This window comes from Pelobates fuscus, chromosome 11, assembly GCF_036172605.1.
Source record: "Pelobates fuscus isolate aPelFus1 chromosome 11, aPelFus1.pri, whole genome shotgun sequence".
Taxonomy (NCBI): domain Eukaryota; kingdom Metazoa; phylum Chordata; class Amphibia; order Anura; family Pelobatidae; genus Pelobates; species Pelobates fuscus.
The window spans coordinates 89,327,568-89,354,224 of NC_086327.1; the positions used below are offsets into that span (position 1 = coordinate 89,327,568).

The window sequence follows — 26,657 nt, forward strand, 5'->3', positions numbered from 1 at the left end:
TTTTTTTTAAAAAAAAAAAGGATGTTTCATCATGACAGATGGCAAGTTAGGGTTGGCATGGTAAAAAGGGTGAATTACATGACATTACATGCCAGAGGCGGCTCTCTAATTAGGCGATTTAGGCAGCCGCCTAAGGCCTCGCGCTTGCTGGGGCCTCGCGGCCGCCTAAATCGCCTCAGGGAAGACTGAACTGTCGGATCCTCGGTCTATGACCGAGGACCCGACAGTGAGAGGGGGCCCGGCGGCTTGCCCAGTATGCCGCCGGGTGGCCCCTCCATATGGTCTGTCCACATGGAGAGCCAGACTCTGATCTGCAGCTCTGCCGAGTGCAGAGCTGCAGATCACATAATGTGGTTCTCGCGGGCTTACAGAGCGTTGCCGCGGGTTACCACGGCAACGCTCGGACAGGCTCTCGCGAGAACAAAGTCTGCAGCTCTCGCGGAGCTGCAGACAGAACAGTCATCCCACCGGACCACCAGGGACTGCTGCCACTGGACCACCAGGGAATTTCAACCACTGGACCACCAGGTAATTATATAAAAAAAATAAAAAAGGTATTTTAGTGTGTGGAGGCTTGTCACAGCCTCCACACACACTGTGCCCAAAAATGCCCATCCACCCTCACTGCCCCAAAACTACCCACCCTCACTGCCCCCAAACTGCCCACCCTCACTGCCCCAAAACTACCCACCCTCACTGCCCCCAAACTGCCCACCCTCACTGCCCCCAAACTGCCCACACTCACTGCCCCCAAACTGCCCACCCTCACTGCCCCCAAACTGCCCCCCCTCACTGCCCCAAAACTACCCACCCTCACTGCCCCCAAACTGCCCACCCTCACTGCCCCCAAACTGCCCACCCTCACTGCCCCCAAACTGCCCACCCTCACTGCCCCCAAACTGCCCCCCTCACTGCCCCAAAACTACCCACCCTCACTGCCCCCAAACTGCCCACCCTCACTGCCCCCAAACTGCCCACCCTCACTGCCCCCAAACTGCCCACCCTCACTGCCCCAAAACTGCCCACCCTCACTGCCCCCAAACTGCCCACCCTCACTGCCCCAAAACTACCCACCCTCACTGCCCCCAAACTGCCCACCCTCACTGCCCCCAAACTGCCCACCCTCACTGCCCCAAAACTACCCACCCTCACTGCCCCCAAACTGCCCACCCTCACTGCCCCAAAACTACCCACTCTCACTGCCCACCCTCACTGCCCCAAAACTACCCACCCTCACTGCCCCCAAACTGCCCACCCTCACTGCCCCAAAACTACCCACCCTCACTGCCCCCAAACTGCCCACCCTCACTGCCCCAAAACTACCCACCCTCACTGCCCCAAAACTGCCCACCCACCCTCACTGCCCCAAAACTGCCCACCCTCACTGCCCCCAAACTGCCCACCCACCCTCACTGCCCCAAACTGCCCACCCACCCTCACTGCCCCAACAATGCCCTCCCACCCCCACTGCCCACCCACATACACTGCCCCCCACATGCCCTGCCTCAAACATGCCCTGCCCCAACATACACTGCCCCGCCATCCACATACCCTGCCCCCCACACTGCCCTGCCCCCCCACTGCCCTGCCCACCACATACACTAACCACCCCAGACACTGTCCCCCCACTGACCACTACATACACTGCCCCCCACACTAACCATCACACTGACCACCACAGACACTGTCCCCCACATTGACCACCACAGACACTGTCCCCCACATTGACCGCCACATACCCTGACCCCCACAATGACCACCACATACCCTGACCCCCACACTGACCACCACATAACCTTCCCACACATACCCTGCCACCCACAGTGACCACCACATACCCTGCCCCCCACGCTGTCCGCCACACACTCTGCCCCCACACAATTTCTCACACAAAATGCCCCCCACTGTCACACACCCTGCTCTCCCACACTGTCTCCCACACACTCTGCCACCCACATGGTCACACACCCTGCCCCCCTACACTGTCATACACACTGCCCCCTCATGCTGTCACACACCCTGCCCTCACTACACTGTGTCCCATACACCTTGCCCTTCCAATCTGGAACACACACTGTCCCCTCACACTGTCACACACTGCCCCCACACTGTCATCTTCCTCCTCACTGTCACCTACTCACACCCTGCCCCCAAAAGTGTCACATTCCTCCACACTGCTCTCTCAGCCTGTTACCCTTTCACACACTTGCAACCCATATTGTCAGCCCCCAACACTATGTCATCAATACATACAGTCCCCCCTCCAACACACTGCCCCTGCACACACTGTCACCCTTTCCAACACTGCCTCCCACACTCTCACCTACCCACCGTCACAATTCCACACACACATACAGCCACCCCACACACTGTCACCCCCCACATGCTGTCATGCCCCCTTCACCTCGCTCACATTAACCTCTCCTAATCTTGTTGCTCTCACCCCCTCCATCCATACCACAATTACTGGCCCTCGCTCTTCTACACTCACCCTATCACATTAATCCCCCTAATCCTATCACACTCATCTTCTCTCATACTGTCACACTCACCCCCAACCCAGTCACACTCATCCCTTTTCACATTAACCCTTTCACGTGGGCCCAACCATGCCACACTCACCCTGTCACGTAATCATGTCCGGCTCACTTTCCCTTTGCCTTGTCACACTCCCTACTCCAGCCGTTCAACACATAACCCATAACCCTGTCAAACTCACCCCCTCTTTACCCTATCACATTAACTTCTCCTATGCTGTCACTCATCCTGCCTAGACATGCCACACTCACCCTGTCACATAACCCTCCCTCATCCTGTCACTCTCACCTCCCCTCGCCCTGTCACACTTTCTCCTTTAACCGTGCCACACTCACCCCAACAGTGAATACAGAGACTAGCACTCTGTATCCAGCACTGCAAACCTGTCATACATTATAACTACAGCTCATTATACACAAGATGCAACCACTATATGTTTTTTTATTATGAGTGTTAGTTGGGGGCCTCTTGTTTGAGTTTCGCCTAAGGCCTCATAAAATCTAGAGCCGCCACTGTTACATGCGATTTATGAACTAAATCATCACATGTAGCGTATTGCCCAGAGAATCCAGTTCATCCCACTATTTAACCCCTTTGCCACAAATGGGTTAAATATCTTTCTTCATATTTATTTAGTTTTGTAAATTGTTAATCAATATAACACAAGCTGAAGAATGTCAAAGCCCCTCCAGAGCATTCCATTTGAGCAGTATACATTCTGATTTTTACTGCGCCACTGGACTTAGAAATCTGCAAGTATATCAACAATTTGTGCAGAAAAGCAAAAGACTAGACTGAAACCAAATGAGAACTGGTATGAAAATTTTTTTTATTATGTTTGTGTGCATTCCTTCTAATGCAAATATGTATTTGTTCAATAAATGTAAATATCTGATACATACCATTAGTATTAAAATGTTTGTCTTGTGCGAAACGAATTGAATAAAAATTAATTTTTTTCATTGTTATAAAGTTACAAAATAAATTGAAATGATAAAATATTTTTTCCTTCTCTAAACTTTTGTCAAAATGTGCGTGTTTTCTGTGTTTCTCAAGTCAATAGGAATCAGTGACGTTTATTCACTGACAACGTTACTCAGCAAACTACAAAGTGTGTAAAATGCACAGGGGATTGCAAATTATTATTCAATAGTATTCAGGATACTAACACAGTATTTGTGAGTGGCAGTGTGTATTCATACCTTTTTGTAGGTATGCAATTGGGATGCAATCAGGACAGGGGGTAGACCGGCCTTCAGTGGTGTGCATAATATGGGTATTCCCATTGTTTTGACACCAGACTGATATGCCCTTTCTGTGGGTGGTCCCATACCCTTTCCAGACAGGCCCAGTTATTTTGAGCATGGCCAGTGATGCAACATGTGCCACTGGCATGCCCCTTGAGGATCCCAAACCCCCTGTCCCAGTGACATACATCCCAATGTTGGTAGGTATAGATACACACTGCCACTCACAAATACACAGAGATGCATACACAGGCACACGCAGATACTCACATAGATACAATACAGACTAACACTAAATTGGGACAGTTGGAAGGAAATCTATGTATCTAAGTGTGAGGCACTATATATTTGTGTGTGTGTGGCAGTGTGGGTTTGAAATATTGTGTATTTGTATGTGTATGTAATTGTGTATCTGAGTGTGTCTGGCAATGTGTATCTATGTGTGCGGGTGTGTATGTCTGTGTTTGTATATCTACGTGTCTGGGAGAGTGTATCTGTGTAGATGCCTTGGAGTTAGTTTGAGGATCCCCGCAAAATGGTTGTGAAAGGGCCCTATTTCTCATGGCAACCTTGATCACATGATTAGCCAAAGTTTGAACGTCCCTTGTGACATAATTTAAAGCACTAGAAGTTTCCTGTGAAAAGTCAGAAACAATTTGTACATAGAACATGCACAGCTAAAAATGAAACAAGCTAGTACATTTACACCAAAAACAATATAAAAGCAAACTACCTGTCTGACAGACAGTGGTTTTCATTTATTAGACTGCAAATTTTGGACAAAATTCTAAATGTGGAGCAATTACTACGTTAATCAGTCGAATGTTCCTACCATTGACTCAAATTTTACAAATTGAAACTAGAATTGCTGTTTATATACAATTCCGGTATCACTCAAAATGTGTGAAAGGCATCTCCCCTACAAGATTAGCAGCCCAACACATGGGGACATATTCATCAAAGCTAATCAAGAGGCTATTTTAGGGCATAGTGCTAAATAAGGAACAATAAACATGAGAACAAATATAATGTCACTCAACGTGTAGCGCATTGCCCCTAAATACCACCTGTCTAGCTAAATAGGACTATTTGGAGGAGATTTATGAAGGCAATACAGGCACTATTTTGGACGCAAATTGGTGATAGAATTTTTTTGGGGTTGCAAGGGTGATTAATCCATAGTTAGAACTTTGCTCCAGAATATCACCTGGTTTTGCCTTGATAGGCCTCCACCTGTTAAACAAACAAGCAATTTACAAAACATCAGGGAGATGCAAGTGCTACTCTTTCGGTAAGTGCTAAATATGAAGTAAATATGTTTTATCACATAGAATCCAAGAGAATAGAATATCACTTAACATTCAGCACTTTGCCCCAGAATAGCACCTATTGTGCCTTGACAAATCTCCCCCAAAACTGGCCAATGTTTGAGTTACACCGGAAGAGTGAGTGTTTGGTGCAGCCTTGGGCTGCACACTTTAAATTGGACACTAAGTGTTTAGATACATTTGCAGTACAAAATCTGGATGAAATTTATTCAGGCATTTAGAACTTCTCAGTGAACATGCCTTTATTGAAAAGCAGCTTATTGATGTGTGTAATTGGTATTTTGGAAAGGGTTATCATTTTCCCAGCTGCATAGCGGACCAATGAGGCAAACTAGTGGGTATTAAATAAATTGCGCACAATTGTCCCTATTCTGGCATCTTAGGCCGTGTCCACAAGCCACATCATTTATGAATGTTTCCAAAACAAAATTTTGCTTTTGTCTCAAGTTTTATAGAGGGAATCGCTGGTTACATAAGGATACAACTGGTATTTTTCCAAACCCTATGTTTAATCTCTATAGTTACCTAAGTTGCCAGTGCAGAGACAGTTGTGCGTCCGAGGCTGTGGTTTGGTCTGATGACTGTCGAGAATCTGCTGAACAAGGTGCTCCACTGAAAACCCTGAACTGCTGTTCCCATTGCTGCATGTCCATTTAATACCATGAACTGTGGAGAGAACAGCGGAGGCCACAAGTCAAAAACACAGGAGGGTTTTGTTTTTTTATGAAAATGTTAAGTTAATCTATGATAAATGTGGTTTTAGATCACCACGTACTAATGTGGTAGCTGACTAAAAAGGGAGATTGTAGCGTTAGTCTAAATACATATCTCACTATGCTTTCAGAAATAACTATCAAAAGCACTAGCAATAGAAGCAGATCTTCTGAGACCTCTCAGCAACAGAGATGTACAAATGACTCAATGTTACTCATTGAGACTTGAGGAAATGAGATTTCACCTAAAGCAACAGAAAAAAAGTTCTTTACAATAAACAAATAGATTCACAACCTAGAGAAAGTGTGCTATAAAACATCAAAAATGCCTTTCGAAAAATGACAATGTGCTTATTTTAGTAAAGCAAGACAAATAAGAATATAAATGTTATTATGGACATTAATAATAATAAATCCTACCACTCAAGGGGCATTGTAGCTTGTAATGTGAAGTCAAGAAGGAATATTTAGTCACGTGAAGTTAACCTGGACTTTGTGCTTTATTGCGTGTTTTGAATCAACATCAGCAAAAGGTATATGTAGAAATTAGAATTTTATGAATTTTTAGGGGATATGCCACTTGTGTGGTCTGTAAATTTTTGCAAAGGTGATAAGCCAGGTGGCATGTCTGCTGGATGGTGGCACCTGGAGGGATAAAGGAAGATGAGAGATACACTTAACTCTTTCTCTGGTGTTGCCATTGTCTTTCTTCAACTCTTGGCTGAAGAGGCTGCCAGGAGTCACATTATTGTTGTATTCTTATATACATGGCTAGCCGTGCAAAATTTCTTTACTTATATATATGTTTTTAAGGAAGATCTACAGATCTCCTTAAACATGCACAAGCCGATAATGGTCATCATTGGAGAAAATCCCTCTTTATACCAGTAACTGTGAGTGACAGCTGCTTGGAACTGACAAACCAAGGCAGACAGAATTAGCATTCTGGAATACAATATATCTTTAAAAAAATATCTCAGACTTGGGTGATAAGCATTTTTTTCCAACCTAGAATTTATATTTTACTTTACCTCCACAACATCACAAAAACGTTTTGAGACACTTCATTGAGGTGCAGTTTTCCATTGCATTGGATGATTCCATCCTAAACTTTTTTTAATTGGTAACAATGTGTAAATTTGCGTCACTGGCATGCACCCATGTTGGCCTCAACTCCATCTTAGCTGTTTCTGGCACATTTGTATAGCTACAAATATTGGTAGTTGTTTCTTCATGACAGGGTTAGGAAAATCCCATAACATAACTGTGAAAGGTTTAAAGGGAGACTATAAGCACCAAAACAGCTTTAGATTAATAAAGTAGACTGCGTAATTCTCTGCTTAAAATACCTTTAATGCACAGTCTGATTAATTTATAGTTTATTTTCTGCCTTGTTAAAAGCCTGATATAGGCTGCAGGAGCCTCCTGTGTGTGATAAAAGTTAAATTAACAGAGCAGGAGGTATAAACATCTAAAGTATACACACTGAGCTGTCTTAACTGATTGAAAATAAAACCATTTTTTCATGGAGGCTGCATGAGTCATAGCCAGGGGAGGTGTGGCTTGGGATGTATAAACAAATACAAAAGTGATTTAGTTCCTAAATGGCAGAGAATTGAGCAGTAAAACTGCAGGCGACATGATCTATACTCTAAAACTGCTATGGTAAACTAAAGTTGTTTAGGTGCTTGGAGTATCCATTTAAGGACCTGCAGTTTAGTATGATCATAGATTTAAAGTACTTAAATAAGAACTGTCTTTTCATGATTTAAAATATTATATCTACCTAAGCCTATATTTTACTAATATGTGCTTCTGAGATGTTATTATAAAATATGACATCCTGCAACTGGACACCTCCATTTGAGCTCCCTGTCAATCTTTGACATGTAAAGTGCTTTCCTTTGCACTGTGGTGACATTTTGTCCTCAAACTAGCATGGTGACCAGGGGTCATGTGATCAAGCTCATGTATGCCTTTCTTAGGGGATAAGCTTTACCCTTTGATATGGTAATTAGATTGTGGTTGTTGTTGTTTTAGCTAGTTAGATTGTGTTTCATTATTTGTATGTTGTTGTTGTTTTGTCTCTGAATAAATATTTGTTAAAGTAGACGGACCAGAGTTTATATGTGTATGCGTACATAATTTACATAGTTTGGTAATTCACCACATGCACCAGGCAGTCAGCATAGTGAAAGAAGGAGGAGGAATTCAAATACAAATTCTATTTCTCTTCCTCATTAATAATCTGTGCCTGGACTGAAATAGTTTCTAATGTAATTAACTAAATATTTAAACACATAAAAAACAACAACGTATGAACAACAAAAAAAAGTTTAACAAAAGTTCCAGGTGCTTTTCTATATTATATTGAATGGTTTAATTTCCGGAGGAGTTACGGATCCTCTTTAATTAAAAATGTACAGTTCGGTGTATTGTTACAACACCAAGTGGAAGCAGATGCTGTCTCTCAAAAAGAAAGTAAGCTCTTTAGATATCTAAGTCCTGTCAGTTACACTTTATTTATGCCAAGCTCACAAAATAATTCTCTATGAACAGCAACCATACTCCCAGGAAATCTGTCTTGCTGTCGTTACTTTTGAAATAGATAATGAGTTTTGTTTACTGAGATATTGTTTGTTGGAAATGCTACCAATGATTCTATCTACAACTCTTTAGTCTTGTTGTTTACTAATAAGTATGGTGCTGCCATTTTATACAAACTGAGAATAAGTACATTGTCAAACTTTCAACAGACTTATAACTGCTTCAATTCGATTAAAGGGACACTCTTGTCACCAGAACAACTACAGCTTATTGTATTTCAGGTGAGTGTAGACAGTCCCAGCGGGCATTTTCATGCAAAAGGCAGAGAAAAGGCAGTGTATACATTAAAGCCTATGGGCCCCTCCAGAGGCCCCTACTCAGATGGCTGCTGGAGGTGCTTCCTGGGGCAGTGCTGCACAATGAGCAGCACTGCCGTTCAGGGTCTCCACGCTCTGCATGGAGACGCTGAACTTACCTCATAGAGATGCATTGATTCAATGCATCTTTATGAAGAGATGCTGACTGGCATGTATGGTGTTTTGCCCCACCCCCACACCACCTCCTTGGAGATCTCAGGCAATCCAATGCTTTCTTATAGGATGATGTCAGCCAAAAAGGCGGATCGGGGGCAGGGCCAGCACTGATGGACCTGCACGTCACTGGATAAAAGAACGTTTTAACCCTTTCTAAGGGGGCTAAAGGGGACAAGTCACCTAAATGGTACTTTTAACACTATAGGGTCAGGAATACATGTTTGTGTTCCTGACCCTATAGTGTTCCTTTAAGTAGTTAGGGAGATGACTTCTTAAGTCCAGAATATATATACATTTCAATTCTACTAATGGACATCAAGAGCTTGATAAAAATTCATTACTGGGACTGAAATGTTGAGCTACTTAGATATTCCTGACTGCTTAATTCAATTAAAGTAGATATAAGTATATTGTAAGATTGCAAGTCAAATGAGGCACTTCTTGGCACCCATAAATTTAACATATTCCACTGTGTTATTACAAGATAATAGAGTGAACACTTGATTAGTGTGATATGTAAGTACAACTGATCCAGAAGGAGCTAACGACCCTTATCTCAAGGGCTTACAATCTAACATACAGACAGACAGATCAGTATAACTTACCTATATGATAATGTTATGCTGACCAATTTTATAGTTCATATCCATTTTACAGAAATGCCAAATATGTTGATGCTGTATAAATAATATTACGATATTAACCACATCATTTTTTTATTGATTTTTTAAATAGTTTTTTAAATTCATATGAGAGATTCCTTTGAGAAAGTTATCCATCAATGAAAAAGCCGCACACACTTTTTGTTTGCTTAGTTATAAGCTGTCTGAGCTGTCTCTTGGTGCTCTATTTATTCCTTCACATTTGGCCCTTTACGCAAGCATTGACAGAGGTATGATTTTTGTGTCCTAAAGGTTTTTATGATTTTTCTTTCTTATTCTAGGGTGTATGGGTTGGGTTGGAGAAGGGTATGGGGTGCCTTGCCCTGTCCATTTAAATGTACAGACATTGAACAATTTATTGTCTACGATGTGTATTAAAGACGCACTGTAGAAATAAGCAATCCAGTTGAGGAGATATAACTATCTTCCCTAAATAGAAAGCATCACAGAACTCCTGCGCAGGCCTTTAATAGTACATGCTGATTGCTCCATTTCTCCTCTTGTGCAGTAGTGGTGGGAGGAAATGATAGCATATAACTTCATCCCAGCATGTGAAGAAGTCAAACAGGAGACATTGAAGATTGCAGACTGATCTGCTCAGGACCCCAGGGAAGCCGCATTTCTGATACAAAAGTTACGAAACCAAGAGGGTGGCCAAAACATATATTTTTGTGTGTGTTTGTCATGTAGTGTGAGTTTATTTACCTTTGTGTCTGTTAGAGTGTGTATCTCTGTGGTATTGTGTATGGGTATGTGTGTGGTGCGGCATTGTGCGTCTATGTGACTGTGTACCTGAGACTGAATGTCTAGCAGTCATCATCTTTGTGTGTGTCTGTCTGGCAGTTTGACTCTTTATGTGTGTGCGTTTGTACTTATCTGTCTGTGTATCCACCGGTAATAATGGTATCTGTGTACAGGAGTGTGTGAGTGTGGTGGAGGACCCAGCCATTGGGGTTGTAAGAGGACCAACGAGTTGTACTGGCAGCCCTGCGCACACCCCATAGAACATGCAGAGTTAAATAAAAGCAGTATAAACTGTATTTATTTAAAAGGCTGATGATCCAAATCAAATTGGAATGTGCATAATGTTCCGTACGAGCTCTAGCTAAGCATGGAGAATGGAGTCCGGACTGTATGCAGCAAGTGTCTAATGTCTAATGTACTGATTCATTTGAATTTGCCTTTATGAAAACTGTGAATGGTATATTTATTGAAAAGTGAATTGAGGTGAATTGACATGATTGATCTTTGAATGATTGAATGGTAAAAGTTGAGCCAAAACAGACCAATTGGAAAAGTTACTGAGATAGAAAGAGACATTTTCCAACTAGGCAACTTTCACCAAATGTTTTGCAATTTTATTGCCAATGCACCACTCTTTGCTGTTTCATTATTTAATGCCTCCAAATGCACTCTAAGCATCAAAACCATTGTAGCTCATATTGGGAGCCAGCTCCTTGTTTTTTCCCAAACAGTTATTAAATATTTTGACAAAAAAAATTAAATTAAAGCTCACCAGCACTTAAATCCTGGTTCCTCACCAGCTTCTTGTGTAATATAATAATTCTCCAACTACATTATATATTCAACCTTAGATGGCAACAATAGTCGGAATACTGCAAGCACCATAACCACTACAGCAGGCAATCCAGAGAGAACAATCCTCATGCCGGGAAAATAATGGATGCAGGGCAAGCAGCTGCAGGTGCCTGGCAGGAATTAGGTAAGTTCTAAAACCACTGACAATGTATTATTGTGAAACAGTAATAAGGCACAACAGGCTGCAGTGGTTATGGTGCTCTGAGTACTTTTACGTTTAGTGTATTATACGTACAATGATCAGTCTTTACATACACTGGGTATATAAACTACATGCTCCATAATGCTCCTCAAAGCAAAGGATAATGCCTGGGGTGCAAATGTTGTCATTTATAGATTGCTATTTTTGAGTGTCAGTTAGTTCTCACTAGTATATAGCGGTAACACAACTGGCACTAGAAATAACCTCTAAATATCTAAAAAAATATAAAAATAAAAAAAATCAATCTTGCCCTAGTATGTCTCAATATATCACACACCACTTGTGTCCCAAACACAAACCGCTTGCACTCAAAAACCCAAGTGATCCCAAAACATTAAAAAAATTCAGGAGCGATGCAAAGTGATTAACTCTCAGTATATCACCAATATAATATGGCACACACACAAAGGCAGTAAAGGTACAATACTTATAAAACTCAAGTTTTCACTTAGGACCAATTTAACTCAGTATGGTTCCCATCCTAATGACTCAATCATTGTCATTGTGGAAAAATGATAACGCAAAATATTCTATTTACTGTTTACGTAGAAATCAACGTTTACAGTTTAAAATGGTGGCAACTAATCTTGTTTTATACCGACATATATACATCAATATATTATGTTTTTTCTTCCGTCTTAACCGTGACCGTGGTGGGTAGAACTTGCCTCCACCAAAAACAGCAAAACTTGTGGTAAGTTTTTTAAATGAAGTTCAAAAAACCTTTTTAAGTAAAGTGTTTTTTTTTTTTTTTTTGTCAAGACTAGTCATCATTCACTGCGTATGACATCTCAAACCAATTTTACATTAACAGTTTCAGTGGAGGGAAATAGTTTTCAAAGAGAGGGAAATAGCGACCCTCAGAGGTACCTCTGAAGAAAACAGGAATTAATAAAAAAAATTATTTCAAAAACATTGTTGGGTTCTCTAGATGAGTATCCACTGGTGTGGGGGGGAGGAGGGGGGCTTATTTTTTGTATGGATGCAAGAACATAAAATAATTTAAGTGTTGTGGTATGGCTTAGGGATTTATATATTGCCGTTCCATCCCATCATACATAACAACAGACGAAAAAGAAGAGGGTAGTTGTAACGGCCAAATTGTTTTTAATCAATACTCTTCTCCTAATTTCTCACAAAGTAAACTTTGGTAGGACCCCCGTTTTGGCTCCCCCAATTGACAAACATCCATTTTGTGGTCATGAGTGAACATACTCATGGTGTTTAGCAGCTGATAACTGAGGCTATATGGTCAGGAAGTATTTTTTTTACTTTTACTTAAGTTAGTACTCCGCAAAGAAAAAAAAAGGAATTATCAGGTGACAGAGGTTATTGATTTAGAACATGACTCCTACTCTAAGTGTGTCCAACATGTAATTGGACACATGCAAAGCTCAGTTAATGTAGGTGGTCAAAGAATGACAATATTTTTACCATGCCCCCCCCCCCCCCCCCACCGTTCAAGGTTACATTTCTGTATCTCAGACACTGTATTGCAGTTGTGTGCTGTTGGTTACACTCTCTGTTATGTTATGAAGGGTATAAAAATGAAAAGCTAGTGAAGGTTGACAGATTGCAAGCAGAGAATTTCTGGATGCTTAATGCAAATTACCTACTGTCTTGGCATATCCAGTATGCAAATTGCCTCCCCCTGCCTCCCCTTAAAATTCTCCACTGACTCCATAAGTTGTTAGTACTGAATATCAAATACTATCAAGATGGCTTTTAACATGTCACGCTCTGCTTACCGACACATAATGAATCAGCGGGAATGGAGATTTCTAAAGGGAAAAAAGTGCGTTGTAAAAGGAAGGTTAATAATAAAAAAAAGGAAAAAAAAATCCTTCTTTTTTAAAAGCTGCAAAAGTGAAACCACTTTAAAAGTACATTTAATTAAATTTAAGGTCACAGCAGGTGATGCAAAGGCAACATGATACAAGGGGATTCCTGGTTTAAAACATACGGCCAGGGCAGTAATTAGCTTTTTTTATCCCCCAAAGCATGTATAAATACAGTTAAAGGATATTTTAAGTTAAAAAATGAATCTCTATTTAATTTGTTTCGTGGAGAAATTGTACAATTAAGTTAATATATTTACAATGATTTAACGCCGTGAGTGCCAGAAGGTGGGGTAATTATCAAATTAAACGGCGTTCTGTAACATTGTTACTGAAAATCATACAAGGATGTTTAACCGTTGTTTTGTCATAGTGAATATTAAAGAATGTCATCCAGTCTCTCCTAACACTTTGTATCTGAAATATGCACGTTTGTCCATTCAAATATAGTTCACATTTCCATTCATTTTCTTTTAGCTGTTGTCTTGCAGAGAATTTTAAAAAATTGTCGTCCAAACAAAGCTTATGCCTCCCTTGCTGAATGTGTTAAATGCGTCGGGCGGTGTCTTTTTCATTCTGATTTAACACTTTTCTCACACGGGTAGCACAATTTGGTTGCACCTTTTATTTGCTTCTTTTATTGAACCCTGTTCCCCTGTTACCTCGACCTTTGGTTACCTGTAGGCACACGCTGTCCTAGTGTGTGCCGAGGTAGTCATAGGGTTTTGTTCTGCAACTTGATCTAAGGCTAGGAAGGCATTACATTTACCTAGCTGTCTAATTAAACTTGGTCTCATATCTGCAATTGTACATTTGTATACATTGGCACATGTTTTTACCCAGTATTTGTCAGGATCGGGACAGGGATCCAACACGCAGAGTACAAAGAGTAGCAGATACGTATACCGGACCTTAGAATGGCCGGACTTAACGTAATACTACGTATAGAATGGTCAGGGACAAGCCGAGGTCGAGGGAACGAGAAGACAGGTAAGCGAGAGACAAGCCGGGTCAAGGATAACAGAGAAGACAGGTAAGTAATAACAAAGCCGGGTCAGAACCAAAAGACAAGAGAATACAAGAGCACTGTGTGACTAGGCTGGCTAGAACCACGACAGGGCAATGAGCAAATGCTGAGAGCTCCCTTAAATACCCTGGTTCTAGAGACTAATCACGCCTCCGCCGAGACCTGATTCGTGTCCGGGATTTGACTGACAGGTCGGGCTAGAATAGCGTCATGACGTCGACTATTGAGCGTCACGTTACAAAAAGGCATAGTTCTCTCGCGGCCGGCGTTTACATGCGCGAGGGGACCGCGAGGAACGGGAGAATCATGCCGTCTGGATGGAAAAACGTCTACGTTTCTACCCGTCTCAGGGGTAGAGACTACAGGTACCCTGACAGTATTTTACCTTATCTGAGAGGGCCAGGCAAGATTAGTACCTGTAGCATTAACTCTTTTACCCTAAGACATTTTTTACCTCCAAGCTGTATGCACCTATATAGAGAGTTACCTTTAGGACCCATATTTTCACTTGGTCCAAAGTATTTGTTTAGTGGACGTATCTTTTAACCTGTTTTTACTATAAGTATGTTATTTAGGACTAAGTATCTATAGCACTTATTCTCTATAGCTGCTTTCTTAGGTTAATTATTTGTCCCTCGCTCTCCTCAGGGTAGAACAGTGGGTTTTGCCATTTACAATTGTTGCTCTGTATATATGTTTTCATGTGCGCCACTTATTTTGCTGTTTATTGGGGATTTCCATTTGACTTGTCTGCCACTTTTTAAAGATAAAAGCATTTAGCTTTAATAAATAATAGATTAACAGTTAGGATTTCTCGCGCTATTAACAATAAAGGTAGGCTGCTGGAACTACTATAGCCAGAGTTTCTTTGTGGCGGTTGGTATGGTGTAGGATAGTAGTATTCAGTGCATAATTTACAAGTCTGAATCTTAGCATAATTTTTGCGCAACTTCTGGTACTAATTTGGTTCATGTCCTCTGAAACAATGCTCTTAAAGCCTAATAGGGCCACCATCATACCAGCCAATCTTCCCTGCCCAACTTCCTGGAAGGACAGTTGCAGGGAGGAGAGCAGGCTACACTGAGTGACCTTGCCTATCAAGGGGATGGGCAAGCCCAAGAAAGAAGCAAGCAAATAATTTAGTGGGGTGAGTCTGCTCTAAAGATTGCAGGCCAAGCTGACTGGCTGCCTGCCCCCTCAAGCAGACCATGCACGGAATACTCCCGAAGCGCTCTGTGCTTGGTCCTTGTTGTCAGGATCGGGACAGGGATCCAACACGCAGAGTACAGACAGTAGAAAGGTACGTATACCGGACCTTAGAATGGCCGGACTAATGTACGGAGATAGAGAGAATGGTCAAAGGCAAGCCGAGGTCGAGGGAACGAGAAGACAGGTAAGCGAGGAACAAGCCGAGTCAAAGGGTAACAGAGATAAGCAGAGTAATACAAACAAGCCGGGTCGGAACCAAAAGGATAACTGGAATACAAGAGCGCTGAGTGACTAGACAGGCTAGAACCACGACAGGGCAATGAGCAAATGGAAGAAGCACTGTTAAATACCCTGGCTCAGGAGAGTAGACACGCCTCCGACGAGTCCTGATTAGTCTCCAGACAATTGAGTGACAGGTCGGTCCGGGTTGGCGTCATGACGTCGACTGCTGGGCGTCGTGTTACAAAAGGAAGTGGATCCCTCGCGGCCGGCGTGTAAATGACTGGAAGGACCGCGAGGGACGGAGGAAACAGCCCTTCTGGACGGATAAACTTCTAAGTCTCTACCTCTCTCAGAGGTAGAGACTTCAGGTACCCTGACAGTACCCCCCCTCTCAGATACGCCCACCGGGCGGAAGGAACCGGGACGAGATGGGAAGCGGGAGTGAAACGCCCTGCGGAGGCGAGGAGCATGAACATCCTCTTGAGGTACCCAACTCCTCTCCTCAGGACCATATCCTTTCCAGTCGACCAGATATTGTACTCTCCCCCGGGAGATTCGAGAATCGATGATAGAGTTGACCTCATACTCCTCCTGACCCTCCACCTGAACAGAGCGAGGAGAGGATACCGTGGAGGAAAATCTGTTGCAGACTAGCGGTTTCAGCAATGAAACATGAAAGGAGTTAGGGATGCGTAAGGCAGATGGGAGAGCTAGACGATACGCAACTGGGTTAATTCGAGTCAGAACCCTGTAAGGTCCAATATAACGAGGAGCGAACTTCATGGAAGGCACTTTTAAACTAATGTTTCTAGTACTCAACCATACTCTATCGCCTGGAACAAAAACCGGAGCCGACCTTCTACGTTTATCAGCGTGTTTCTTAACCAGCATAGAATTGTGCAGAAGAATTTGTCGAGTCTGATCCCACAACTTCCTTCAAATTGGCAACATGAACATCAACCGACGGTACCCCTTGGGAAGGAGAAACCGAGGGAAGAATGGATGGATGAAAGTCATAATTCATGAAGAAGGGGCTTGAATGAGTAGAATCACAAACGAGATTGTTGTGCGCGAACTCCGCCCAAGGAATCAAACCGACCCAATCGTCCTGGTGTTCGGAAACAAAACAACGTAAATATTGTTCAATCTTTTGGTTGGTGCGTTCAGCAGCTCCGTTAGACTGAGGATGATAGGCGGAAGAGAAATTCAATTTGATACCCAGTTGAGAGCAGAAGGATCTCCAAAAACGAGAAACAAATTGGGAACCTCTGTCAGATACAATTTGGGAGGGTATCCCATGTAAACGAAAAATCTCCCTTGCGAATATCTCTGCCAACTCGGGAGAAGACGGAAGTTTAGGCAGAGGAACGAAGTGAGCCATCTTGGTGAATCTGTCAACCACGGTGAGGATAACAGTCTGTTTTTTAGATATAGGTAAATCGACAATAAAGTCCATAGCCAAACAGGACCACGGCTTTTCTGGAACCTCTAAGGGATGCAGAAATCCACATGGAAGCGTATGAGGTTGCTTGGTCTTAGTACAAACCTCACACGCACCGATGAAATCTTTGATATCCCTACGTAAAGCAGGCCACCAGAAGTCTTTAGAGATCAAAGCGCACGTCTTGTGAATGCCAGGATGTCCAGCCACCTTGCTGTTGTGGAAACATTGTAACAGTTCCAGTTGAAGAGCAGGAGGAACGAAATGTCGACCCCCGGGAGTCTGTTTAGGGGCTAGATGTTGCAGCTTTAAGATCTCGGCAAGTAACGGAGAGTGAATCCTGAGATTCGTGTTAGCGATAATATTGCATTTCGGAACTATAGAGGAAAGAACAGGTTCAGATATAGTAGAAGGTTCATATTGGCGAGACAAAGCATCGGCTTTAGAGTTCTTAGAACCAGGTCTATAAGTAAGCACATAATTGAAGTGGGTCAGGAATAAGGACCAACGAGCTTGTCTGGCGGACAGTCGCTTAGCCTCCCCAATATAGGACAAGTTCTTGTGATCCGTTAAAATGGTAACAGGATGTAAGGTCCCCTCCAATAAATGTCTCCACTCCTTTAAAGCCATAATGACAGCTAATAATTCCCTGTCACCGATGTCATATCTGCTCTCAGGGCCAGACAGTTTCTTGGAAAAAAAACCACAAGGGTGTAGTGGTTTGTCCACCCCTAACCTTTGTGACAGAATAGCGCCTACGCCTGTCTCAGAGGCATCGACCTCGAGTAGGAACGGCAGAGTCGTATCAGGATGGACTAAAATTGGAGCAGAAGCAAAAAGTTCCTTAAGAGTCTTGAAAGCAACGAGAGCTTCAGTAGACCAAGTCTTAGTGTCAGCCCCCTGTCTGGTCATATTGGTAATAGGCGCAATAATAGAAGAGTATCCCTTAATGAAGCGCCTATAATAATTGGAGAAACCAATAAACCTCTGAATAGCCTTGAGTCCCTTAGGCAATGGCCAATCTAAAATAGACTGGAGTTTGTCGGGATCCATCTTAAAGCCTTCCCCAGAAATCACGTAACCAAGAAAGTCTATCTGAGACTGGTCAAAACTACATTTCTCCAATTTGCAGTATAACCCATGTTGAAGAAGTTTGTGTAATACCTTTCTGACTTGTCTGTGGTGGGTCTCAATCTCTCTAGAGTGTATAAGTATGTCGTCCAGGTACTCAATAACACAATCATGTTGAAATTCCCTAAGAACTTCATTAATCAAATCCTGAAATACTGCCGGTGCTTTACAAAGACCAAAAGGCATGACCGTGTATTCATAATGCCCATAACGGGTATTGAACGCTGTCATCCACTCGTGTCCTTGCTGGATTCTCACCAAGTTATATGCCCCTCTGAGATCCAACTTGGTGAAAATTTTAGAGCCCTTTAGGCGATCAAACAGCTCGGTAATCAAGGGGATCGGATAGGCATTTCTGATGGTTATTTTATTCAAACCTCGGTAATCAATGCAAGGTCTTAGGGAACCATCCTTCTTTTTAACAAAAAAAAAACCAGCCCCGGCAGGAGAAGAAGATCTCCTAATGAATCCTTTGTCCAGATTCTCCCGAATATATTCCTCTAGAACTGAATTCTCTTTGGTGGATAGAGGATATACATTGCCCCTCGGAGGCATGGTACCAGGTAGTAGATTAATTTTACAATCAAAAGTCCTGTGTGGAGGTAGAGTATCAGCATTCCTTTTGTCGAATACTGCTTTTAAATCCAGGTACAGAGGCGGTATCTGTATATCTGTAGACTGGGTAGAACTACCTGGTGTGTTAATTACACCCAATGGAGAAACCCTCCGTAAACACCTCTCCTGGCAACCCTGGCCCCATGAGAGTATCTCCCCTAACTCCCAATCAATAATAGGGTTATGTCTCTTTAACCATGGGTAACCCAGGACTATGGGAACAGAAGGGGACGAAATAAGCATAAGCGATAAGTTTTCCTCGTGTAAGATACCAACAGTTAAGTTAACGGGTATGGTTTCACGAAAGATAACAGGCTCAAGTAAAGGTCTACCATCTATGGCCTCAACGGCCAAGGGTGTATCCCTTAACTGGGATGGGATAGTGTGTTTAGTAGCAAAGGCCTGGTCGATAAAATTCTCAGCAGCTCCGGAATCTATCAAAGCCATGGTCTTTAGTACTCCCTTCTTCCAAGTTAAAGAAACTGGTAGCAGAAGCCTGTGATCTTTATAATTATGAGTAGAGGACAAAATAGAAACACCCAAGGCCTGTCCTCTAGAGAAACTTAGGTGCGGGCGTTTCCCGAGCAATTAGGACAATTCAGGCGTAAGTGACCTCTTACTCCACAATACATACACAATCCCTCCCTTCTCCTGTACTGTCTCTCCTCTTCTGAGAGGCGAGTATTGCCTATCTGCATAGGTTCAGGAAACAGTGAGGTAGTGGAATCAGGACTTTGAAATGCGGGAGCTAATTTAAAGGAAGGTCTAAAGTTCCTCTCTCGAGTGTTCTGTCTCTCTCTTAAACGCTCATCAATACGAGAAATGAACGAAATTAAATCCTCCAAATTTTCAGGAAGCTCTCTAGTAGCAACCTCGTCAAGGATTACATCTGATAGCCCGTTCAAAAATACATCTATATAAGCCTGCTCATTCCACTCAACTTCTGCCGCCAAAGACCTGAACTCTAGTGCATAATCCACAAGTGTTCGGTTCTCTTGTCTCAGGCGCAAAAGTAATCTAGCTGCATTGACCTTTCTACCAGGAGGGTCAAAAGTTCTTCTAAAGGCAGCTACAAAGGCATTATAATTATATACTAACGGGTTATCATTCTCCCATAATGGGTTGGCCCATCTCAGAGCTCTCTCAATGAGTAAGGTGATAATAAATCCAACCTTCGCCCTATCTGTAGGATAGGAGCGAGGTTGTAATTCAAAGTGGATACTGATCTGGTTTAAAAAACCACGACACTTCTCAGGTGAACCACCATAACGTACTGGTGGGGTAATACGGGAAGAGGCACCTACAGTGGCTACCTCTAGGCCTGAACTCACAGGGGAAATAGAAGTAGTACACGTCTCCTCTGGTGGGTTATTAGCACGAGATAATAACGCCTGTAGTGCTAGGGCCATCTTATCCATTCTGTGTTCCATGGCTTCAAACCTAGGATTGGAAGGACCAAGCTGACTGTTTGTACTTGCAGGATCCATTGGCCCTGTCGTAATGTCAGGATCGGGACAGGGATCCAACACGCAGAGTACAGACAGTAGAAAGGTACGTATACCGGACCTTAGAATGGCCGGACTAAAGTACGGAGATAGAGAGAATGGTCAAAGGCAAGCCGAGGTCGAGGGAACGAGAAGACAGGTAAGCGAGGAACAAGCCGAGTCAAAGGGTAACAGAGATAAGCAGAGTAATACAAACAAGCCGGGTCGGAACCAAAAGGATAACTGGAATACAAGAGCGCTGAGTGACTAGACAGGCTAGAACCACGACAGGGCAATGAGCAAATGGAAGAAGCACTGTTAAATACCCTGGCTCAGGAGAGTAGACACGCCTCCGACGAGTCCTGATTAGTCTCCAGACAATTGAGTGACAGGTCGGTCCGGGTTGGCGTCATGACGTCGACTGCTGGGCGTCGTGTTACAAAAGGAAGTGGATCCCTCGCGGCCGGCGTGTAAATGACCGGAAGGACCGCGAGGGACGGAGGAAACAGCCCTTCTGGACGGATAAACTTCTAAGTCTCTACCTCTCTCAGAGGTAGAGACTTCAGGTACCCTGACACTTGTGCCCCTTTCCCTCCTGCATTTTGAAATCTGCTCAGCATAGAGGTTTCAAAGACCTATTTTTCCTGGACCTTACCCCAAATCTGTGTCTGTTGGCACTTATGCACCAATAGTCCGATGTTTGAAAAAATTACTACCAGTGCACTAGTGTCTCAATGACACAGAGTGAGATAAACTCACCTTTGCTAAAGCAGGAATATCATGGAGTCTATTCTGTTAATAATGTGTAGTGTGGAGCTAATAAAAAAAAGTTTAGAATAAAATAGCTGGGGTTATGTATTTAGTTTAAAGCAGAGATATTTTTCAACTAGATAAGTGTGGCCTATGTGTGATTGTTACTAAACACAGCTATTTTTTTGTGTAGCAATTAGAGCCCCATGAAATGCCTACCTTTTAGTGTTGCCTTACGACTAATTTGAAGATTAGCAGTTTAAAATTTTAACTTACAAGCAGAGGCTTTGACATACAAAGCTCCTTAAAGAGTTACTGATCTTTTGAAGAACTTCGGTAAATATGTCATTGCTTTTCAGCAGATACTGCTTTAGCAACTGTTGAAGTGCAACCCCCATGATCCTTTGCCAGTTTTAAGCAGGATTCTTGAGGTGTGAGCTAATTATTACCTATCCCTTCTTCAAAAGGTTATCATTGTTTAGATTGTAAATGTTTCTATGTCAGGTGGTGTTCCACAGTACACCTTGGCGCTAGAGAGGCTCATAGTCATAGAAAAGGTTCTTCTTTCTATCCATCAAAATTTAAAGCTGTTGGACCAGGCATCACAATTATCACCCACTTCCTGCTCTGCCAGGTGAATGACGAGTCTTGCCAACCCTCTCAATTTTAACATGGAAAATTGCTGCCAACCTCTCACCTTATGCCCCTTTATTTAAACTACCATCATTTTTGGCTATGAAAACTGTAACATAACTCTCCAAAGAATTCATTCATTCCTTCTGCATAATTATACCATTAAGCAGTCCTAATCAATTTGAAAGGCCTCAGGTCCTCTGTGGCAGATTGGTAGCGCATGGTCACATTAAGAAAAAGACAAAAGAAGCTTCAGGAAATTGCTTGCCAGAAAATTACAAAGGTGAACTCAAAAGCTCACACAACGTCCGTTCTTTAACACAAGATAGAGTTTGAGGCAAACAGTATCCCGGTTTACAAGGTCAGTAAAATATTTATTTAATTGAGGGATAAGGGCTTTTGGAAATTGCATCTGACTCAGTGTATGAGTCTGTTACAAGCTTTTTTTGAACAGAATTTTATTGGACAACAAATCGAACAGCCAAGTGTCACAGAAGGCAGCCTACATGTTGATATAAAGAGCACATTTATTACCAGATTTTTTTGAACTGCTATGCCTAAGGCAGAGAACACGTTATGTCAGCCACAAAGCAGATAGGAGTTAACACTTTTGGTGTTAGAAAAAATAAAAGTATAATATTGTTGTCAACAAGTAAGCTGGGTACAAATGTATTGATTCTACCTAGTAAGTCTTTTCATTACTTCATAATTTCTCCACCAATGTTATTATATTAATGTTGCTCAACATATCATATATTACGTAGATTACAATATTATCCCATCATAACGACAAGACAGAGACAATGTTGGCAACTCTTCCTGTTATTCAGCAAAAAATCACGTCACTTCCCGTAAAATTCTAAGAAATCTGCAAATCCATTGTCAATTCTCCCCAGTACCCTTATGTTATTCCACAGAGAGAATAGGCTATAAATGCATGCAAAGTTTAAATAACTAAAATAATAAATTCTTTTTTTTTTTTTTTTTTAGTTGCCAACATGATTTTCTTTTTTTGCTATAATCCCCTTTTACTATTTTTCGGATTCTATTGCTGATAGCACGTAGTAGAAAGTGTAAGGTTTTAGTCATGTTAATGATTATGCAAAAATTATAATATACCAGGTATAAAAAGTTGTATGTATCCTGTTGGTTTAATGGCTGACTCTCATCTGACTCTTTTAGACCCGGCTAACATGCTTAGAATATAGATGGACATAAATATAATCTATGACCCGATCATTTTTTACACATTTAAAAAAGCTTTAAAAATTATGCCTGTAAATGGGAAATGAAACTGCAAACAGATGTAAAACAGAAGCCTTTATATCATTTGGACACTTCCATTTGTTGCTTGTGAGCCATCCTTCATGCTAGGACTGAACATGGTCAACCCTTACGCATAACAAAACTCCACTGCTGTTTTGTCAACAAGCCAAGACTGTGTTTCAATGTCCCCTTGTCACGTTAACAATGCCAGCCACATGAAACTTGTCATCCCGGAAACTCTACTTGGGATAATAAAGTAGACAGCTGTTGAATATGAATTCCTTCTCGAGCTTTCGAAAAGAATCATGGTAAAACAAAGGATTTCTGTTTATATGCTTAGGAAACGACAGGCTATAAATATTTCGAAATGATGCTGAAAATGATGGTTTTATGGTCCGTCACAGTGAGATATTTTTAGTTGTATTTTATTGAGTTAAACGTTGATTGATTTTTGTAGATCTTGTATCTCGTGAAATGTCTACGTTTGTAATGGGCTGCAAAAAGTAACTAATTTCAAAAGAGTGAAGTTAAATCTGGATTTCTTTTTACGATCCCTTATTGGATGCCTTTTATGAGGTATTGTAGCTCTTAAAACTACTGAAGCAAAAACTACCAAAAATATCTCACTTTTCTAAATAGAAGCTTTATAATTCTTCGTTTGAGATATATATGTTTGTATTGAATTGTTTGAGATATATATATATATATATATATATTATTGTATTTTGTGTTAGTGTTGTAAAATGTTTTGTTTTATAAAAAGTGTGCTTTTGACTTTTGGCATGAGTTCAAATTAAGCAATTATCGAACCTCCTGGCTTTGCCTTAAATTTGCGAGACAAGAGTAAAAAATAAACCTTCTTGGCTTGTTCCTAATTGTAACCCCAACATACAGAGCCTTCCATATACAAAGAGATAGCACAAAAGTTTTCTCTGCTATACCAAAAGTTAGAGAAAACAAATGGCCTGGTTGAAAAACTCTTGAATTAAGTATGTTTCACATTCTCTCTCTCTCTCTCTCTCTCTCTCTCTCTCTCTCTGTCTTTGTCTGTCTATCCTTCCTGTCTATCTATCTATGTATATCTATATCTATTATAAATCATTATGTCTGTCTGTCTGTCTGTCTATCTCTTTGTTAGGAACGATCTCTACCTAACATATTTATCTATCAAATTTTTTATATATCACTCCATATGTCTGCCAGTCTGTCTCTATTTATCTTTGTCTCCCTACATCCCTTTCATCTAACAAATATATATTTTTTAGAAAACACATTCGTGGAACATTTTTATTCCTCCCCAATTACATGTTTCAAATATCAAAATGAAAGCACTAACAAACTATAGCAGCAGTATTGGCATGTCTATTAGAAGAAGCAAGTTTATTTTTTGTGAGTTAAAGTAGACGCGTTGGGTTTAACTGTATCCTCACTAGGTTGGATCTTACACTCAAAGCCACAAACTCTCCCTAGCCAGGGGAGTACTCAGTAGGGAGATATTAATTACCAGCAATAAATCTGATAAAGCCCGCAGCTTTGTCTCCGCTGTGGGATACTGCAGAATAATCACCATGAATCTGCTATTCAATTCTTGGGAATATGCTGTAGATTATTGAACGCTGACAGCAGAATGCAGTAAAAAGGAAAGCATTTTGGTATCTTGAAGAATTCCAATGAGTTTTTCTTGATGATTCGAAAATAAATAACAAGTACCTAGGGAAAGCAATATTTCTGGCAAATGTTTTTAATTCCAGTTTGTCTGCAGTGTACAAGTCATAAAACCTCCCACAACTATTGGTAGTAAATCTGATCTTTTGTTGTACATTTTATTGAAAGTAGACATTTATGATCACTAATTTATTATTCTAAAGTTTAGAAAGAATAAAAATTATTAAGGCAATAAGAAGTGTTTTTTGCAAGTTTTTTTCTTCTGTGTGTGTATATACATATATATATATATATATATTTGTGGTTGGGACAAAAGCCGAGTTATGAGAGGGTTGTATGTTGGTTGAGGTGTCCTGAAACTGACGTTCGTGAGGGCATGTAAAAAGAAGGTCCACCTCTATGCAATATTTAGACATAGAGAAGAGGTCAAGAGGTTGGTGGGACAACAACAAAGTATAGACTGCCACCTTCATATGTAAATATATATAATATATTATGAAGTACACTGGTGATGATACCATTTGTGCAATTACTTCCTGTAATAAAAACGTAATAATGCACAGTTCATCCCTATGCATTTTAGGTGCCCTAATCTTGAGAAGAAACCAGAAACTGCTGACAGTATAGTAAAAAAAGCAGAAATAGCTGAAACTCACCCTAATCTTGGGGACCACTGGGACTTGTATGTCTATCTGTAAAATCATCACTTTCAATGATATGCTACACTACACAAGATAACACTATTGGCAAAATCCCTACATTGCACTATCACAGTTAAAATAGTTTTTTAAAAAAGCTACACTTATAGTCGCAATAACTGCAAACTTATTAAAAAAAAATTTTTCAACATCAGAAGCAACTGGTTAAAAATAAAAACGTGTATATTCTTGCGATGCAGGAATGATGCTGGCCAACAACACTATTAAACTCAATATATGCAACATCTCCAAATACCCTCATGTGCTCTTTCTTGGTTTCTATTGCCTGAAAGCGCATTCATTGTTATAATGTTTTTTTGGGGGGTTTTGACTCCTGTTTTGTTTTTTATACTCCTGACCACCGCTCTCATATTCAGGGCCGGATTTCCTATTAGGGAGAATAGGCACCTGTCTACAGGGACTTAACCACTGGGGGTGCCTATTTACAACAGTTATAATGTGCCTTTCTGTACTTAAATAGGCTAATGGGGAGAGATAAGTAGCAGGAGCATTAGCCAGTTTCTACTGTCAGCCTTAATAGCAGAACTGCAGAACTGTAAACTTAGTGCTGTCCCAGCTTCTCCAGTGTATGTGTGTGAGGCTGGATAGGAAGCAAAGGGATCATTTCCTATCTGCCCAGTAGTAACCTCTCACATAGGAAATACCTTGAAAGAGAAGTGGGGTTAGCGCTGAGTGATGCACACCGTATAACAACCCCTGCAGCTCTCTTATAAGCAATTGGAATGGTTTACAGAAGACATGGTACTTTGCAAATAACCCTTCAAACTCCAGAACTGAAAGCCTAACCTTGAAAATAGACCCTTTACTTTAATCCCATTTTTAGCTCCTCTTGTAAATTCAATAATCCTATATGACAACGCTAACCTTACTCAAGCTGTTAATCATCTTAACACCAAACACCCTATGTCATCTAACTCTGATGTCAACCCTTCTCTAACCTTAACCCCCCTTTACCATGGCCACTTCCAGCATTACCTTACTGTACTTACAGATTCAAACACAATACATCACAAACAGAGCTGAAATATACACATACATACAACATATGCTTTTTAGATGTTTTTATACCTGCAATGTCCAGTTAATACATTCATTACACTTACTTTAGCTACCTTTTTGGGGTTGGGGAACAGGGGAAACCTTCCAATGTTGTGCCTACTGGCGCCTGACATGTACATTTTGTGTTGTTCATATTGTTGGTCTTCTGTACTATTCTCTTCTGGAATCCTGACCTTACCTGACCATTTGCTTTAAACCTGGCCATCTCTAAGGACAGGTTATACACTCT

The 26,657-nt window shown here is 41.5% G+C and overlaps 1 protein-coding gene across 1 annotated transcript in view; it reads right to left on the minus strand.

Moving 5' to 3' along the window:
* Window positions 1–26,657, minus strand: part of CAMTA1 (calmodulin binding transcription activator 1) — a 1,539,661-nt gene that overhangs the window by 237,093 nt on the left and 1,275,911 nt on the right. Inside the window, exon 7 of the mRNA XM_063436496.1 lies at window positions 5,639–5,779. Coding sequence (XP_063292566.1) covers window positions 5,639–5,779 — 141 coding nt within the window. The remainder of the gene's footprint in view (window positions 1–5,638; window positions 5,780–26,657) is intronic.